This window comes from Astatotilapia calliptera, chromosome 3 (genome assembly GCF_964374335.1).
Source record: "Astatotilapia calliptera chromosome 3, fAstCal68.1, whole genome shotgun sequence".
In the NCBI taxonomy this organism is placed as follows: domain Eukaryota; kingdom Metazoa; phylum Chordata; class Actinopteri; order Cichliformes; family Cichlidae; genus Astatotilapia; species Astatotilapia calliptera.
In genome coordinates this window covers 62,000,922-62,020,299 of record NC_137424.1, presented here as the reverse complement: position 1 = coordinate 62,020,299, position 19,378 = coordinate 62,000,922, and the positions used below count along the sequence as shown (strand labels likewise).

Here is a 19,378-nt window from a genome sequence, read left to right as displayed (position 1 = left end):
TTTATTAAGTTATGCAGGCTTCTTCGCACAACAAGGCTAAATAATTATATAAATTATATATTATATAATAATTACCGTAATTGTCGGGCTATAAGCCGCTACTTTTTCCACAAGCTTTGAACCCTGCGGCTTTTAGTCAGGTGCGGCTTTTCTATGGATTGTCCCTGATTTTCAGGTGCGCTTTGTAGTCCGGGAAATACGGTATATAAACTTTTCTCAATCTAAATATTGTACTTTGGTAGAATTAAAAAATAAGTGTAGTGCAGGTCTATGATGATTTTTAGTGCTACTATCATCTAGTTCTGATTGTGGTTCTGTTTTGGTTAAGTCGCAAGTAGTCCTGATTTTGAACTGTTGTAGTCCTGTTTTAATTCTGGATCAGTTCTGGGTCTGGTTGAATTGGGGTTTAGTCCTTGTGTCTTGATACAGCCCTGATTTTGTTCTGCCTCGCTGCTTAATTAAAAAACTAGTTTAAGGTGTCCTGCACATGTGATATATATTTTTCCCTATATGAAGTCATTTTTTTTTTAACAAAACTCAAAACAGAGCCAATTAATCTTTCAGTCATTTCTACCCCCCCCCACAAAAAAAAAAAAAAATCCCACATGCATACTACCCTTTTGGGCTAAGCCCCGGGTGTTTCAAATGTCTGGCTCCGCCTCTGGTGGGCACATCTGCTATATTGAGATAATCCATCCCACCTCACAAGTGTGCCACATCAGGATGCTGATCTGACATCATGAGTAGTGCACAGGTGTACCTCAGACTGCCCACAACAAAAGGCCACCCTGGAATGTGCAGTTTTGTCTCACAGCAAAATGCCACAGATGCCACAAGCAATGAGGGAGCGTGCAATTGGCATGCTGACAGCAGGAATGTCAACCAGATCTGTCGCCCGTGCATTGAATGTTCATTTCTCTGAACTTGTTCAGTAGTTCACTGAACTACTGAACGCGCATATTTTAAAGTAAAGGCTTTAAAACTAAGTTAGTACAAACATCGCAAATGTCACATAACTTTGCCGACATGTGGCCAACAGTAATGTTTTAATGTTCTTCGTTATTAAACATTTGCACATAAACAGTGACATAAGTGACATAATATTCAGTACTTACTTTTAAAAGTTTACTCTTTGGGCGCCCCTCTTCTGCCGTTTTTTTTTCGGCATAATTATCCACACCCACTGCCGTGCTATGAAGTCTGGGATATGTTGGGCCACAAAGTCTACACCGCCACATCCTTAAAATTCAAGAAATGAAGGACGCATTTGAGGGCTGCATTTCGAGCAGCCTTTGAACTGGGACAGCCTTCGTCTCGTCGCTGTGACGTAATCGGCCTTAAAATGCCTTTAAAGCTGCAGATCCTGATTTGGGATACTGCCATTGTGTCTTCCTGTCCATCTCGAGTACCACATTGACAGCCATAAGGTGTGCCTTGCTTCTTCCACAGTTCCACCATTTTTGCCTCACACTATTAATTTTGACAGCATATTTTGATTTAATTTTAGTCATAATCTTTTGACTAAAACATCTTTTAATTTTATTCTACTTTTATTTCACTAATAATATAGAATTATAATAGAATAAATCTAAATTTGATCCTCATGACTAAACTCTAAAGTGTAAAAGTTTGTTGTGTTTTTACCAGTGGGCGTTGCTCCACACAATTTAAAAAGTGTCTTTTTCCCCTTAACATCAAATGTGAAATGTTGGATTGTAGTGTTATTTTATGCCATGTTATACCCCGAATTAAAGATTGTGAATTATTATGTAGTTTTAGTTTGCATTATTCTCCTGAATTAGAAGAAGCTGATAACTATTGCATTAGTTAAACTGATTTGCATTACATTAAACTGCTGACTTGTTGTGAATGAAGGATATTGTTTTATGATGCATTATACTGCTGAGTTATAAGAAATACTGTTCGCAGAGAGTTATTGTCTTATTTGTCTGATTAGAAGAGAACAGAATATGCTGGAGTTTTCTGCCCCATCGCAGCAGGAGCAGATAAACAGGGAGCCAAGGTCGTAGCTTAGGCGCTGTGTGAGAGAAAGCATGTGGATGTTTAGGCTTTTTATGATAAGGTGGAGGCACCAGGGGCTATAAAAGTTTGAGCAATGCTCCACCATTTTGAGATCAGAGGCTGTCTGCATCAGTGTCCATCTCCCACGCGTGTGTTCATTAAAATCATTGTTTGACTCAACCCGACCGGACCAGTGTTGTTATTGTGGTTTTTTCTCTTGTTTCCATCCCCAATTTTGAACTCGTAACAGAAATGTATCCATATGTTTGCTCTTCTCTTCCTCCCAAGCGTTGACATTTTGTTGGGTTTTTTATGAGAAACAGGCAGCATAGGGGTTACGTAGCAAAAAAAAAAAAAAAAAAAAAAAAAGTCTTGACAAAAACTATGAAATGATTGGTCAACTAAACTAACAGTCACTGCTGTGACCATAAGTTCAAGTCGATCCACAGATCATTTCCTGTGTGTTATCCCCCCCTTCACGCTCTCCCCCACCCTACTGCCTGTCTGCACTGCTGTTACGTTCCCCCCGAAGGGGTCTAGGCATGTGAGAGAGGGGACCAGTAACAAATGAGTCCAGAATCAGAATGAAAAAGGAAAACAGACAGAGTTGTTCTGTGTTAATGGAACTTTATTACGAAATGGTACAGGTGGGTTACAAACGACATTAACATCAACTTAAAGGGCCGGCAACGCCGTCTTACCAATAAGGCCAAAGAAACAAAGAAAACGCTCGCAGCCAAGAAAGGCAGGAGGACTACCAAATAAACACAATAAAAAAGGAGGCACTTCCCACACTTCCTACCCTACTCCCCACCACGGGGAGACACTCTCAGGGCCCACAAGCCCGTCTGCTAGTGATGTGACGTTCTGTATCGAGGCTTCGAAGCGTGTGTCGAGTAATGGAGGGGGCGTTTCCGCGAAGCGCGTATCGAGGCTTGCTTCATTTATGGGAGGAGCTGAAAATGATGACGTCCGAAGCCTCGCTGCCCGGCTGTACCACGTGACTGGTTCAGGAAGCGGTTCGAACTTTGCCGCAAATAATCATTTTCCATACTGCCAGCATAAATATACACAGTATACTGCCATCACTACAATATAGATGTTTTACACACTCCTTTTGTTGTTGACATTTACAGGCTGTGTGCAAAAGGCCACACTCTTCAAATGCATGCCAACTAATATTTTTACGTCCAGTAGGTGTCCTGCTAGAGCAAATGAAGCTTCAAGAAGCTTCGCGTTGGGGTGAACCAATTGGATGAAAAGCTTCAGTGCTTCATGAGGCTTCATCTGCCCATCACTACCATCTGCTCACTGGTCCGAAAAAGGCTGTCTGGCCAACATCTAGCACAGAAACGCGTAGAGCCACCAAGGAAAAAGCCACCCTGCTCACAGCTCATCCCCAGTTTAAATAGCCTCAGAGGATGATTGCTGACTGGAGTCAGGTGGCAAACGAGGCTAATCAGCAGCAGCTGTGTCCTGGGGAGAGAGGAGAGTGAGAGAGACAGAGAGGAGTAGGAGTGGCAAGAGGGGTGGAGGCGGGGAGCGTGGGCAAACACCCCACCCACACACTCCCACAAGCCTCAAAGAACGTAACAACTGCCCTTTCCAATAAAAGCGAAAGACCTTGCTTTCTGAAAAAAATATTCTAACATCAGGCCATGCAGTAGAAAGACACAGTGAAGGCACTCAGCACCTCCACCCTTTTGTGACTCGTTTGTGTACGTAATTGGTACATTGTGATAAGGTGTTATCGTACACTCAGAAAAATAAAGGTGCCAACTGGAACCAAAAGTGGTTCTTTAGACTGATGCCATAGAAGAACCTTTTTTGGTGCCACAAAGAACCTTTCAAACAATGGTTCTTTGAAGAACCATTTCTTTCAGTGGTTCATTAAAGAACCATTAAAGGTGCCCCAAAGAACCATCAAGAACTGGTTCTTTGGGGCACCTTTAATGGTTTTTCAAAGAACCTTTTTAAAAATGGTTCTTTAAAGAACCATTTTTAAAAAGGTCCTTCAAATGGTTCTTTAAAAGAACCATTTTAAAGAACCTTTTTTGAGTGGTTCTTTAAAAAACCATTTTAAATCTTTCAAAATAAAATGCATCATAAATTGAATTTGAGCAGGGTAAAATAAATACGAGCACAGCAAAGACATATATTAATGGTTTATTGTCATTTTAGTTGCCAAAAGACAAAAAGGCATTTTAACCCTCAGCACAACATCACTACTAATACACGTCACATATTAGTGTTTTAAACAGTAATAATTAAATATATTTGCTATACTATAAATAAATATATATAAATACTATAGCTACAGATAACACAACAAATAATAAATGTATTGTTTAATTAATAAAACATCAGAAAGTGATAAAACACATTAGAAATAGCAATAGCTTCATAACAGACCAATAAATCAACACATTTTCATCAGCAGATGTTTGCATGTTCAGTAAAAATATTTCAACAACAAGTTTATGATTAAAATGATCAATGAACTTCAGCCTTACGCTATGTAATGTACGTTTCATGTTGTACTCATAGTCCTTTGTTAGTCCAGTTTAGGATAATGTCTCTGACGTATGTATCATATCAAATATATGTCATATCTAAACAAGCCCACACCTGCAGTTGTTTCAGTTTTTCACTGGTGCTTCCTGTCAGCTGGTCAACCTCAGTCAGGTGGACATCCATATCAGCCAACCAAACGACAAGTTCCTCCCTTTGTGCTTCAAATCCCTCCCACTCTGAGACAAGGAGCTGAAAGAGAGAGAAAAGAGTCAATTATAAAGAAGAGAGAAAAGTGAAACCCTCCTCAGAAGGTCTGACTCGCATACCTGCAGTTGACCTGTGATGGACTCCAGTTTGGCGTTCACGTCATCCCTCGTCGATGCCAGCAGCCGAGTCTGCAGGGTGCCCTGGAAGAGCTGAGTTAATTCTCGACTCCTCCTGGTCAGGCTCTCCAGCTGGATGATCCGAGGTCTCCCCTCTCACCGCTGCCTCTGAACACAGAAACACAAATTGCATCTGAAGCAGGAGGTGCAGATTTTTTTTGCTATTCTTTTCTAAATCCAGGCTAGATCAAGTGGAGGTATTTGGAAAACTTTTTTGGCAAGCGGACAACTGTCGTCTTGCAGAAAGTCAAATCAAACATATGCGATACACAATCAATTCACAAGAACACATTATAAAAAAATAAGTCCAGTTCTTGCCTGATTTCAAGTGAATTCTGCATCAAATCAGGGTGACAGAAGTAAAACGAGTGCACAAAGCCTCACTTTGTACAAGCCTGCTATTACAGTTCTCCTCTATGCAGACGACTTTCCTGTTTCCAAGGCACAACTTGGATCTGCTGTACGAATCTTATGGATACACACTAAATGAAACAATAGTGTGCATGACTCCAGATTCTGATCCCTCATCCTAATATGGTCCCAACATAGCAACAGCAATAAAGAAAATGTTGAGGCTTCAAAATACAAAGTCCATAAACTAATGGCTGACATGGGTTTTATCATAAGGGTGATAAATATACAGATTTCAGTCTGTCTTAGAGATTTGATGTTCATTTACCTGCAGATGCACTATACGTGCCTGTTCCATGGTTTTTCACAACATTTTGCACATCACTATTTAATACAGGAAGTAGGTGAACTAAAACAAGTCATCTTTCTTTGTGAGATGACCATATTAATGAAACAAACCTCAATGACATCATAGGGATCCCTAAAGATGCTCCTGCTGCTTCTCTTCCTCCTCATCCTAAGCTTCCTTCTCCTTGTCCTCGCCTTCCATCCAATTGTAATTCAACCTAATTGTGTTTCCCCCCCTCCTCTTCCTCATTTTGTTGGAGCTGTGAACACAATTAATGTGAATCTGGATTAATTTGTGCAAACAAGAAACATCTACAGCTTTTTGGTCAGAGGTGCTCTTGTGATTTAAGCCGGGTAGAGTAGATTTATGTGTTGATATTTACACCCTGGCTGGATTACAAACTTTAACCATGTGCTGAACTTTGGCCCAGCGTTGATACCTCTTGTTAGTATAACGACCTCGTCTTAGCTTGTATGTATGATGTATGATGGTGGGTAAATGAAATATACAAAAAAATTAACTATATTACAAAAGAACATCTATCTTGGAAACATCAAATGACCGGAGCATAACTTGTCAACTAGTCCGAAACTAAGTTATGCAGGAACAGTCAAAGACACACCTTCTCATGTCACATTTCTATTCATTTCTATATAATTCGATTAGACAATAAAGAGTTATCTAATCTAATTATTCATTCAAAACACTTATGCATAGCTGTATTTTATACAGCTCATACAGAATTCAAAGTACAGGTTCATGTGAGTATTTAATGTACGGCTCAGATCTACAGAATTTCAGAGTTTCTAGAGCAGACACAGAGCTCACATCACAACAGGCTTCATGCGCCATTTTAGTGACTTTAACAATATATTAAATTTTAATTTCGGTCTAGCTGACATTAGGTTATGTACGCAGCACGCAATTGACCCACATATTTTAGAAGCCAAAGGTTCAAATTAGCTGGGAGCAGCTTCACTTAATTATAACAGTGGTTTTGTTGGGAAAACAGTTGGATACTAAATTGCGCTGACCTCAACGGCTAACGTATCTAGCTAATCGCTACTGTTAGCACAACATTAACAGCAAGCTACAATGACGAGTAACAAAAACAAAACAGTAATAAGGTTTTTAATGAAAATGTTTTACCTTTTCTAATAGTCCCAGAATCCACAGCTTCAAAGTCCAGCAGGTACTGAAGACTATTATCCGTTTTGCTGTCACCGTCCGTGAGTTTTTTTCCCCAAAAGGTCAAGGCCCGCCGCTCGCGCACTCTGTCTGCGCATGTGCATCCCAACGACTGACCCCCTCCGTCCGTGTTCTGACGTCACTGTCTCTCTCCCTGTCATTTATTTGGCTCGAAACACATGTTAACAAATTGCTCAGTGATGAACAACTACTCAGATCATTTACCTAAGCAGTGCGCTTTGTCAAAACGAAGTGTGTGTTCATTACACTGACATTCTGTTCTGCAATTGTTATTTACTTGTATTTTATAATTTGACTTTACATACTGATGGGTGGTTTGTAAAGTTTACAATAACTAGTATTATCATTATGCTATATTTTCAAAAATATACAATAATCTCAAAAGTACCCAGATAGCAAGGAGACATTGAACAGATGTTGATTTTCCATCTGAACCATCAGAATCGTCAGGATTGAAATGTTAACACAAAACCAATGTTGAAACAACATTGAAATACTGATGAAACCTGACACTGACATTGAAATAACATTGATTCACTGTTGTTCTGTCATCGTTGATTGTTGATCTATTTATAGTTGACAAGGTGACAACAATCACGTTGAAAAACCAATGATTTATGGTTGAGCGGGAAATTGAAGCTGCCACCACTTGGACTATTCCATAGCACCCCTCTCAGTGGTACATCCCTCCAGGTAACCATTGTCTTGTACAGTAGAGCGGGACATTCGATTTACTCTCAGCGGAATTGACCGGAGAAGGCATCAGTTCATGCACTGCACTGGCCTGCACCACGATTAGTATAAGGTAAGAATGAATGAATTTTCTTCTATTCGTTATTTCCACGGTCGCATTTGAATAACAGTAAAAAAAAACTGGTTAATGTACAGTTTCGGACAAAATGTGGGAGCCCGAAATCGTGTCTATTACAATCCGGCAACAAGTAAATTGCACTGCGAACAAAGTCTATCAACAAAGAAAACATTTTCGTTTCATACTTTTCTGTTATATTCCCTTACAAAACTAGCGTTAACGCTTCGAGGGTTCCTTTGTTCTTGCCGTCGCCTCGGCGCTTGACCCAGACTTTCACTCTGTAGTTGCTTTTTAGCATAGTACTACAAAAAAATTGTAAATCTGTGATATATGATTGATAAAAGTAAAGGTAACTGTATAAATGTGTTCAATGACTTTGTTACTTTTAATGATTGGTGAGCACCCGCTTCGATTCGCACTCAATTCAGACTTTATGTTGCACGCTCACCTAACTTTACGTTGCACGCTCACCTAACTTTACGTTGCACGCTCACCTAACTTTACGTTGCACGCTCACCTACCTTGCGTTTGCACCTTTTGTCCACACGTAAACTGTGTTTTCATTAACTGAAAACTGAGGCTATGTCCACACGTACACGGGTATTTTTGAAAACTGAGATTTTCCGTTTTCGTTTTAAAAAATAATCCCGTCCACACGTAAAGGCAGAAATGAAGGAAAACGCTGCTAGGAACATGCCAAAGCCATTCACACATAATTCACGCACTGGTGATGGCAAGCTACATATACAAATATCAAATATATGTGAGTTAGAACAACTTATACTTGAATGCAGAATGTTACACCGTCACTTATGGATATATTAATTTTTTGCCTCTCACTGCTTAAGCCATTAATCTTTCTAGAATTGTTTTTTTTTTTTTTAAACAGATGCGACCTCACAAAAGATATTAACTATGCTGTCAGACCTGACGAGAGCTGTGAACGAACTGCGTGATGAGGTCAGAGCCATCCGCAATACCGGCTGCAATGATTCGGTAGATGCTGGGGTACTGCCTCTGGATTTGCCCTTGCACAACATGGAGGACCTAAACAATGCAGAGGCAGCTCTTCAATCAATAGAGGCAAATAAGGCAATGGTAAGTATATAAAGTTTATGTACACTTTGTAACTATAAAGTGTAATAGCTGTGATTTAAATACACAACAACGGCCTGTTGATTAAACACACAAGCACTTGCATACACATTTAAGACATGAGACACGCTAATTCCATCTATTGAAATGTGTCTATAGGTGAGACGCCTTGCCTTGATTGGAGGGACCACACTGGAGGTGCGAGTCCGCCGTGTAATGGCTTATGCCATTACAAACGAGCTGGCCTCGTTACTAAACTGGGCAGGGAAAAAAACCAAGGACCAGACAAAGCAAAAAAGGGCATTTAAAGATACAGCGCTCTGCAAATGCATATTTGGTAAGTTTTACCGTTTTTTTGCTATATTACTTTGTCTTTCTTAATAACAAGACTTTCATGTCCGGTTAATCTGGAGATGGAGTCTTTGGTCTTTGGCTTGTTTAGTCCTCGGGTTGTAGTTTGTACAGCCCAAGGACCCCATGTTTATTTTGTTTTAAAGGATACACGGCACACTATGCTAAGACTTATCACTTTTTCCGCTCATAGCTCTTTGGGAATCAAATGCAGCAGTTTGCAGATTTACGCCTGGTGACTTTCATGTTTATCAGCCTAGGAGTTTACATACTTTCTCCCCGCTGAAGACAGTTACAGTGGGGCAAAAAAGTATTTATCATGTGCTATAACATGAGCTTATTCATGTGCTCTAATTCACTTTTTTTGTTTGTGTGTGTGTGTGTGTGTGTGTATTTTTGTCCTAGATGGTCTGACGCAGCAGTTAGGGGCAAACTCTATGTCAGAGTTTGTCTTTGCACAAGCAGTGCAGAAATGGCTCCGGTACGCCCCAGATCGTTTGGGTGGTGCAGGACGCACATCATGCATCCCCATCCCGGAGTAAAAAATTACAAATTTATGTTAAACATAAATGTAAATAGAAAACTGTGTTTTAATAAAGTATTTAGCAAACAAAACATATGCCTATTGACCTTTTTTTGTTTATTTTTTTTCTCTGTTACATCACATGCAATGCTTTCTTATTTTAGGATAATAATATTGACATGATACATCGTGAGACTTTTGTTTTTTATAAAGGGTGTCCAATTTGAGGAATAAGTACAATTATGTGTTTAGGTGGTTTAAGTATTGATGGAAACATGCAGTAGTTTAGTATTGGTTAAAATACCTATAAAGAGAGGTAGATTTCCAGTCATGATTTAACTGTTGTTTTAATAAAAAGCAACTGTGCGAAAGAGGTGGAAAATCAACATCATAGCTCAACAGTGTTTCAATATTCAGAATCTGACATTGTTTCAATGTCAACAGTATTAGAAAATATAACGTTGAATCAATGTCAGGTTTCAACATTGATTCAACATCAAAACCTGACGTTGTTTCAACATTAAAAACGGGTGCAAGAGTGACGTTAGGTCAATGTCACACTTCAATGTTGATTCAATGACACAGCCTGATATTGACTCAACAGTGTTTCAATGTTTCCTTGCTATCTGGGTAATGCCTTGGAGTAGAAAATAGTAATGCTTTATTAAAATTTAAAACTAAAGTACAGTGTTTGAATGCACGTATTGTGTCTACTGTTTGTTAACTCACCATATTCATAATGTGTTTGTGGGGTTAGGGGTGTGTGGGTGTGTGTGTGTGTGTGTGTGTGGGGGGGGGGGGGGGGTAGGGTCTTTAGGCTTTGGCCCCCACCCCTGCCACCAGTATATTTTTAAGCAAATATTTCTAACTTTTATTTGAATATTCAGTTTCCTACCATCTTCTCTTAAAGGGTAATTGTCAGGTACAGTGGGGCAAAAAAGTATTTAGTCAGCCACCGATTGTGCAAGTTCCCCCACTTAAAATGATGACAGAGGTCAGTAAAGAATTTATTCGTAAATCAGGGTGGAAAATAAGTATTTGGTCACCTCAAACAAGGAAAATCTCTGGCTCTCACAGACCTGTAACGTCTTCTGTAAGAAGCTTTTCTGTCCTCCACTCGTTACCTGTACGAATGGCACCTGTTTGAACTCATCATCTGTATAAAAGACACCTGTCCACAGCCTCAAACAGTCAGACTCCAAACTCCGCTATGGCCAAGACCAAAGAGCTTTCGAAGGACACCAGGAAAAGTATTGTAGACCTGCACCAGACTGGGAAGAGTGAATCTACAATAGGCAAGCAGCTTGGTGTGAAAAAATCAACTGTGGGAGCAATCATCAGAAAATGGAAGACATACAAGACCACTGATAATCTCCCTCGATCTGGGGCTCCACGCAAGATCTCATCCCGTGGGGTCAAAATGATCATGAGAACGGTGAGCAAAGATCCCAGAACCACACGGGGGGACCTGGTGAATGACCTGCAGAGAGCTGGGACCAAAGTAACAAAGGTCACCATCAGTAACACACTACAACGGCAGGGAATCAAATCCCGCAGTGCCAGACGTGTTCCACTGCTGAAGCCAGTGCATGTCCAGGCCCGTCTGAAGTTTGCCAGAGAGCACATGGATGATACAGCAGAGGATTGGGAGAATGTCATGTGGTCAGATGAAACCAAAGTAGAACTTTTTGGTATAAACTCAACTCGTCGTGTTTGGAGGAAGAAGAATACTGAGTTGCATCCCAAGAACACCATACCTACTGTGAAGCATGGGGGTGGAAACATCATGCTATGGGGCTGTTTTTCTGCCAAGGGGACAGGACGACTGATCCGTGTTAAGGACAGAATGAATGGGGCCATGTATCGTGAGATTTTGAGCCAAAACCTCCTTCCATCAGTGAGAACTTTGAAGATGAAACGAGGCTGGGTCTTCCAACATGACAATGATCCAAAACACACCGCCCGGGCAACAAAGGAGTGGCTCCGTAAGAAGCATTTGAAAGTCCTGGAGTGGCCTAGCCAGTCTCCAGATCTCAACCCCATAGAAAATCTGTGGCGGGAGTTGAAAGTCCGTGTTGCTCGGCGACAGCCCCAAAACATCACTGCTCTCGAGAAGATCTGCATGGAGGAATGGGCCAAAATACCAGCTACTGTGTGTGCAAACCTGGTAAAGACCTATAGTAAACGTTTGACCTCTGTTATTGCCAACAAAGGTTATGTTACAAAGTATTGAGTTGTATTTTTGTTATTGACCAAATACTTATTTTCCACCCTGATTTACGAATAAATTCTTTACAAATCCTACCATGTGGATTCATGGATTTTTTTTTCACATTCTGTCTCTCACAGTTGAAGTGTACCTCTGGTGCAAATTACTGACCTCTGTCATCGTTTTAAGTGGGGGAACTTGCACAATCGATGGCTGACTAAATACTTTTTTGCCCCACTGTATCCCGCCCTTCCCCTTCGCACACACATGCACACAAAGAAAACACAGTATAATTCACAGCCTCATTATAGTGAATAAATATTTATGCCATTTACACCATCAAACTTAGATTGCTAAGGATGAAGAACCTTTTGTTCTTTAAAGAACCATTTGTAATAGCTGAAGAACCATCCACAAAATAAAAAGGTTATTTGACGTATGATGGTTCTTTAAAGAACCATGAAGACATCTGAAGAACCATTTAAGAACCATAATTTTTCTGAGTGTACATTCAAGGAATCTGAGGTTGAAATAACAAGAAGTTGCATAACTTCTTCTTTTGATAACCACTTAAAATTCAACCCTTTCCTCAATAAGTTATATTAATTTATTTTTTCAAGCTAAAGTCATCAGGACACATTTGAATAATCAATATATAACAAATTTAAAAAATGAGTACATATGTTGTTTATACATATCAAAGAACCATTAATTTGAATTTGTAAATTGCTCACATACACAACAATAAGTAACCAATGTCACACTGAAATGTACAACATAACATTTATAAAAACAACATGGAAAAACCAAGAAAAAGCATTAAAAGAATAAAAATCATCAACATGCAAACGATTTGTACACACATTCACAAAACCAACATTTTAACTGCCGTTTCATATTAGCATACCTTACAATTAAATTATCCCACTTCTATCTATTCTTCTGTGTTAGTTGTAGTAAGAAGCTTTGTTATCAAGTTCCAGTGCACAGATCACACTTCCATCACTGATTTACACCTTGGTTAATGTCATCCTGAGATCTCACATGTTGACATGGTGGGTTAGTGACTCTTAGGATGACTTCCAAGGTGACAGCTCCACAGAAAGTGTCATTGACTTCATCTCAGTTCAACTTGAAAGATTTGAACTGAAGCCAACTGTTTTGTACTTGGCTTCAGTTCTAAAAGGTGACTCCCCAACAACTTTTAGCTGTTGGGTAGTCAGTTCTCAGAGGAGAATTAAAATGCTTTCATGAACCTAAAAAAAGAACTCCAGTTGACTTCAACCTAATATTTAAGACTGCCACAATCTGGAAGACCAAGAATATACCCTGATATCTCAAATTAACTCCTAACAGTAAGTAGAAGATTTAAAAATAAATAAATAAAACAAAACATTGCTCAGCACTTGTTTGCTGACAAGATACAGCAGTACTTACCACAGCATCTTTTCCATCAAATTCATAACCACTGGTTTAGCTGATGTTAAAAATTGACTTTCACCACATTTTCTCAACTACTTCACCACTTTTGGAATTAATCCCACTGATCAGTAATAATACTTACAAATACTCATATATTCATATCTCAGGACCGTAGCATTATAATTTAAATATTAAATTAATATTAAATTGAATTAAATCATTGCTTTTAATAAATACAAACTGTATTTATGGAATTAGTCATATTCTAGATTGACCAAAATACTAAAATATAATCTGCTTTAATTTCTTTAATGCTTACATGGACTTTCTTTGGTTAGCTATAAGAACATTTAAAATTGTATGTCCCATCTCACTTTTAAGTCTGCTGATCAAGAGCAGTAATTACAGTTTAGTTATTACAAAATGATAACTGGCTCTTTCTGCCAACTGGGCTTTCTCAGATGAAGCTTCAAAACTTCAGAACAGCCTCTATTGCCAAACCAGGTCATCTACCTCACTAACAGTATTCAAATCCCAAATGAAAATATATCTATATATTCTCACTGTGCTTTTAAATTTCATATTATTTTTAATTTACAGTATGAGTTACACTACTGTGTCATTTAAACAATTTTTTTTGCCCCGCCTAATAATTTTGAAATCTCTATTATTTTTCGGCAGATTCTCAAACTTCGATTGGATCTCATTTCTCTTACTCTCTATCTCATTCATTTGTCTTTTCATTAGCACCAAGTGTTTCTCCAGTTCATCTTTCTGTTGTGTCATTCTAGAAATCTCATCATTTATAGTCTTTATTAGCTTGTCTGTATTAAATCCAAACTGTTGATTATTTTGTTTTACCTTATCTATTTCCCCTTTTACATCGATCATGATTTCTTTTAGTTTGAAGTATCCCTTTGCTTTATCTCCCTTTGCTACAGCATCATTTTCAACTGATTTAATCTTCTCCTCATTCTCCATAGCCAGTCTTTCTGCCTCCTTTGTTTGGCTGTTAAATTGTTCTTTCTGCTCTGCTATTTGAGTCAAAATCTCCTTTAGAATATCATTCATCTTCTGTACTGCATTCTTTTGTTTTTCCTCACACACTTTTAACTCTTCATCAAGTTTTCCATTTTTGTTGCCCAAATCTTCCAGGAAAGACTGACATTCTGTGGTAGGAGTAACTTGAGTTTTCATCTCTGTGGAAAAAAATTAAAATTTTAAATTAAACATATACATTTTTTACATGTATTTAGTTCAAAATGCCACAATTTCACAGACTTTGACATGAAATAAATGTATAAATAAATCAAATATATTACTGACTCACTGTTTTTCCACATAAAAATAGCAACTGCAAGAACAAATATGAGGCAGAAAATGACATTAAAGGTGACAGCAACAACACAGCTTACAGGAACCATGAAGAAATCATCTGAAACAAAAGAAAACAATTATATTTTAAAAGCACAACAAACCTTCATTTCCTTTAAAGGGATTATATTTAGGTAATTTTTTTTTTTTTTTATATTCTAACCTGGAACATATATGTGTGTCTCTCTGCTCTGGTTGATGTTTTTCTGTTGGACTCTGCAGGTGATGTTGTTGTTTTTTCTCTTTTCTACAGTCACTCTGCTGCTGACAGTATAGAGGTCATTAGGACCTCTGAGTGCTTCCGTAGGTCCAGCAGAGAGGAGGTTTCCCTCACCGTCCAACCATATTACTTCAGGCTCTGGATACCAGCCTGCAGAGTTACAGTCCAGCATCACTCCACTGCTCGCTTTATCAAGTCCTGCTAACTTGGCACCAGGTTGGGAGGAAGCACCTGATGACAAAAAGAGATATTTCATCAATGACTCATCTGATACTTAAACTAAATCAATGATGCTTTTGTTTTCCATAAATCATCATTTACAGAAATAATCTCTGGCACATGTTGGTAGCAGTTCAAAGTACATATTTAAACTTTTGTGTAACCACATAGTTAAACTAAAATAGGTTTACCTCAAGAGAATGAACATCCTCATCATGTATTGTCAGTGGGTTTTTTTTTTGTCTGTTTAAATGTCTCGTGATTATTTTCATGTTGGCCTGAAATCAAATATCTCCATCTGCTGATACTGCAGCTTATTGCAACTGAATGAAAGTACATTTCAAGCTTTGGAGAGGCAAACTGTGAAACGGACATGGTGGATTGGCAAGTATATTACACACTCTATTTTGCTGTGATACTAGGCTGAAGTATTGTCCCTAGTGTAGTAATTTGTACATTTGGTTTGAGCGAGAAAGAACCGTTAAAAACATTGACTCAGCACAATAACCTCTATCAAATAATGTTCTTAATTGTTCTTAATGTGACCCCATTCATAGTGTTTTTAATTCTTAGAGTCAGTTAAAGTACTGTATTATTCCTTTTAATATTTTTTAATTACTTTGTTTTTTATTCTGACTGCTTTTAGTTTTTTATTTTACTGCATGTTAACTTGCTGTGCATCACTTTTGTCTCCAATGTTTAATATGCTATACACATAAACTTCCTTAACTTTGGGTGCCAATTTTAGTAATTTTGATTTTATGCCTCTCTCTCCTACATTTCATTTTTCTTTCCTTTGCACTAGGTAGCTCTCCAGCTGATTTTTTTACTTTCTGTCATTCTAGTAATCTCACCAGTAATTATCTGTATGAGTTTGTCTGAAATCCTTTAAAGTTATGGGGTTTTTTGTCTCATCTTATACGGTTCCCCTTTGATTTCAGTCAAGATTTCTTTTAGTCCTAAGTATTGCTTTTCTCTTATCATTCTCGCCAGCCACTGTTTCTGTGATTGGTTTTATTTTTTGACATATTGTACTTTCTACTTCTGTCAAAATATCAAACATCTGTGCTGTATTGTTTCATTTTCCTAAACATACTTCTAACTCCTCTTCAAGGTGTCCCTTTTTGTCATCCAAAGCTACTCACACACTGATCAGTTTTCACTGACCTCAGTGACTTACTTCACTTTAGCTTTTATTTGCTGGTTTAAGCAATAAATGTATCTCAGTGCCCACGTTACATACTTGGGCACTAAAATACATTAATGTGCTTAAATGTGTCATCATTACAGCACACTAGTTGAGTTGTGACAAGCTGTAAGTGAGACATCTGTCAGGCAATGTCCACAAATGTATGGAGGACCACAAGAGCCACACGCATTGAAATAAAGACTTTGGTGCTTAAAGAATGAATTGTAGAATAAATTCATTTTCGAATTCCACATTAAAAAATGTTTTTCAAAATGTTTTTTAAAATGCCGATTCCACTCCTCATTTCAAAATCCCGTTCCCTGTTCTGTAACGGATTACCTCAGGGATAAACATTTGGATTAGCAACTTCATTTAAAAAATCCGGCTGCAATGCAAATTAGCCACACCATGGGATGTAAGGAGCTCTCTGATTCATTGGACAGAAACAGGCTGGCTGCCTGGATTTTTCTATGCTGCCGTTTGTGCTCATAGCTTGGCCCTGCCCATATTGAAAAGAAATAGTAAAAACTTATAAAAGACTTAAATAAGACGTGGCCTACTTCATATAGTAAATCATATAAGGCTTATATGATTTACTCATGAAAGTGGCCAGTTTCTCATTACTTTCATATATTGTTTTAGTAAGTATCCAAAACATACAAGTTTCATTTATATGATTTTTCAAGGGATCGTATATCTGTTTTCACTCTTGTATGCTTTTCATACAAGTTTCACACAAGACAGATACAAACTTTATAAGATTTATATATATCTTTTCCATATGGTTGCTAAGAAGTGCGTGTGCTTGAACAAAGGCCGTTCAGCCTCAGAATTTACACTCAGCTAGACACGGATATATGAAGAATGAAGGGACCCTGCAGTGAAATGGAGATTGAACCTCTCACGTGCGCCTCTTTACTCAATCTGACCACCTGTTGAAGGTAACATGCTAATATGGCTAACGCTAGCATCACCACATGTAACCCCGTTATTTTAAGGTCATCTTAGCTTATGGAAATGTTATGTCGCAGTTGTACGAGCTAGCTAGGTGTTTTGTAAGCTGCTGTGCTCTTCATAAATAAAGCTTGAAGCAGCTCAGACTGTTAGAACCAGCACTGAGCCCTGTCACATTTATACAGTGTTAGAGCAATGGCTGCAATCTACAGCCTTTAAACTGGCGATTAAAGTGCTGACAGTAAACTCGTGAGTCCAGATGTTACCACATTACTTTGTGAAACTTAAGAGAACAGGAAAGGGAAATGGATTTTAAACTGAGGAGTGGAATCACCATTTGAAGTTGTCTTTTAAAAAACATGTTGAAAATCAGGTTTTTAATGTGTAATTCGAAAATGAATTTGCAAATGCAGAATTCATTTTACAATTTATTATTTAAGCACAGAATTATTTATTTTGATGTGCGGGGCTCTTGTGGTCCTCCACATAAACCCAGTGTGTGATTGCAATAATACAAAAGAACACCATGAATATAACCAAGACAGCAGTAATTTGATAAAGCAGCAATTCAAAACCTACTCATAGCTCATTAAGAAGATATAGCAGAGTTTATTTACTTACCAACTAGAAGCTCAACAAAATATTCTTTACTCTGTTGTGGAATGTAGCATCTGTATCTTCCACTATCAGAGACTTTCAGTTTGGACAGCTTCAGTGAAACATCTCCGTCCTTTAGCTTATCGTTAGACAGTGACACTCTTCCCTTGTAGGCTGTGTTTTGGTCAGTCTGAAGCTCCTGTCCATTGTGCCGCACAAACACAAATCGGGGGTTTAGATCAGGTTTTCCCCACTCGATTGTCATCTGAACAGCGTCCACAGGAGGTTCCAGATGGCATGGCAAAACAACGTCGTCACCATCCACTGCTATTAATGGCTGATAGGGACTGATCTCCTGTGAATGTCCTGGGAAAAAGTAACTTTATTTTAAATTAACTTCAAAATGTGCTTGCAGTCCTGTTTAATAGGTTATTTTATTTGATGAATAAAAATAGTGGGTGGAGACTGCAGTTATACAGTTTGACAGTTTTCTTGCTTTCTGTTTCCAAGAATCACACCTTAACAGTTAAACTGAATACTTGCTGATATATGTGTAAATGCTACCTATGCAAACGAGTGTCAGGAGAAGTACAATTGCAGTGTGTTGGAAAAGCAAAGCACTGATTCTTCTGAGCAGAGGCTTAAGAAATAGTCCTTCCATGATGAATGGTCCTGGGGTGATAAAAATTCAAAGAATCACATGTATCACATTTTAGCAAATGTTTTTGAATTATTGTTATTCACAACAGAAGACAATACTATATGAGTATTTATTTAAACAAAATTGACCATTTTGCGGCATAATCTCTGCATTTATAATTGCTATATCAAGGATAAGAGTTTTACATGTAGTCCTCCTGACCTCCTGAATTTTTTTTCCTTTGTTATTAATCATTTGTAAAAAAGTGTCAGAATATAATGAAACATAGCACCAACAATTTAACAATCTTTAATAAACTCAATGAAAAAACAAAAACTTAAATACCTGTAGGTCTGTGATCGTTCTCAGTAAATACCTGTACACTTATCAAAACAACCCTTCTCCACTTGGTAAGCTATGTTCAAAATCCTCAAGCTGGTTTGTACTTTGATCCCAACCACATAAAAAAAGGTGGTGTGTGTGTGTGTTTGTGTGTGTGCGTAAAAAAAAGAGGTAGTGTTTAATATATGCAATTCAACATGGATGCATGGATACTACAGACATATCATCTCTAATTCATCCTTACAATTTGCTAAAGAAAGAAAACTTTAGACAATTACGTACATTAAAAAAGATGACATGGTGTGTGTGTGGTTTTACTTACTACTGATTTTTTTATTGTTTTATTGTTTCAGAAAAAACTGACTGGATAATATTTAATCCAAGATACTTTTAGATAGATAATATAAAACGATTTGTACTTTGAACACACAGATTTATTTGCAAACCATGGACATAAAGGCTTGAATATGCTGTGCACTGAGGCTTTTGTTGTTCAACTGCAATTATAATCGTACAAGTTTTCATTGATTTTAATCGTTAACAAACTTGCATTTATATAACACCTCAGCTCTGTCGACTACTGAACAGACATATTGTGTTTTTA

General features: G+C 38.0%; 1 protein-coding gene and 1 long non-coding RNA gene across 2 annotated transcripts; one reads left to right on the top strand and one right to left on the bottom strand.

The window, feature by feature from the left end:
- Positions 1 to 4,247: 4,247 nt before the first annotated feature.
- On the bottom strand, positions 4,248 to 5,874 carry LOC145426092 (uncharacterized). The gene is made up of 3 exons (XR_013906852.1): positions 5,730 to 5,874; positions 4,863 to 5,027; positions 4,248 to 4,785 (listed from the first exon to the last, which is right to left on the bottom strand). It is a non-coding gene; the product is annotated as an uncharacterized LOC145426092 (long non-coding RNA).
- A 1,616-nt stretch (positions 5,875 to 7,490) lies between these two features.
- Positions 7,491 to 9,700, top strand: LOC145422085 (uncharacterized). Its single transcript, XM_080293398.1, has 4 exons — positions 7,491 to 7,633; positions 8,529 to 8,737; positions 8,894 to 9,071; positions 9,491 to 9,700. Exons 2-4 carry the CDS (start codon positions 8,555 to 8,557, stop codon positions 9,625 to 9,627), a joined length of 498 nt encoding a protein of 165 aa, XP_080149524.1. The 5' UTR covers positions 7,491 to 7,633; positions 8,529 to 8,554; the 3' UTR covers positions 9,628 to 9,700.
- Positions 9,701 to 19,378: the final 9,678 nt, after the last annotated feature.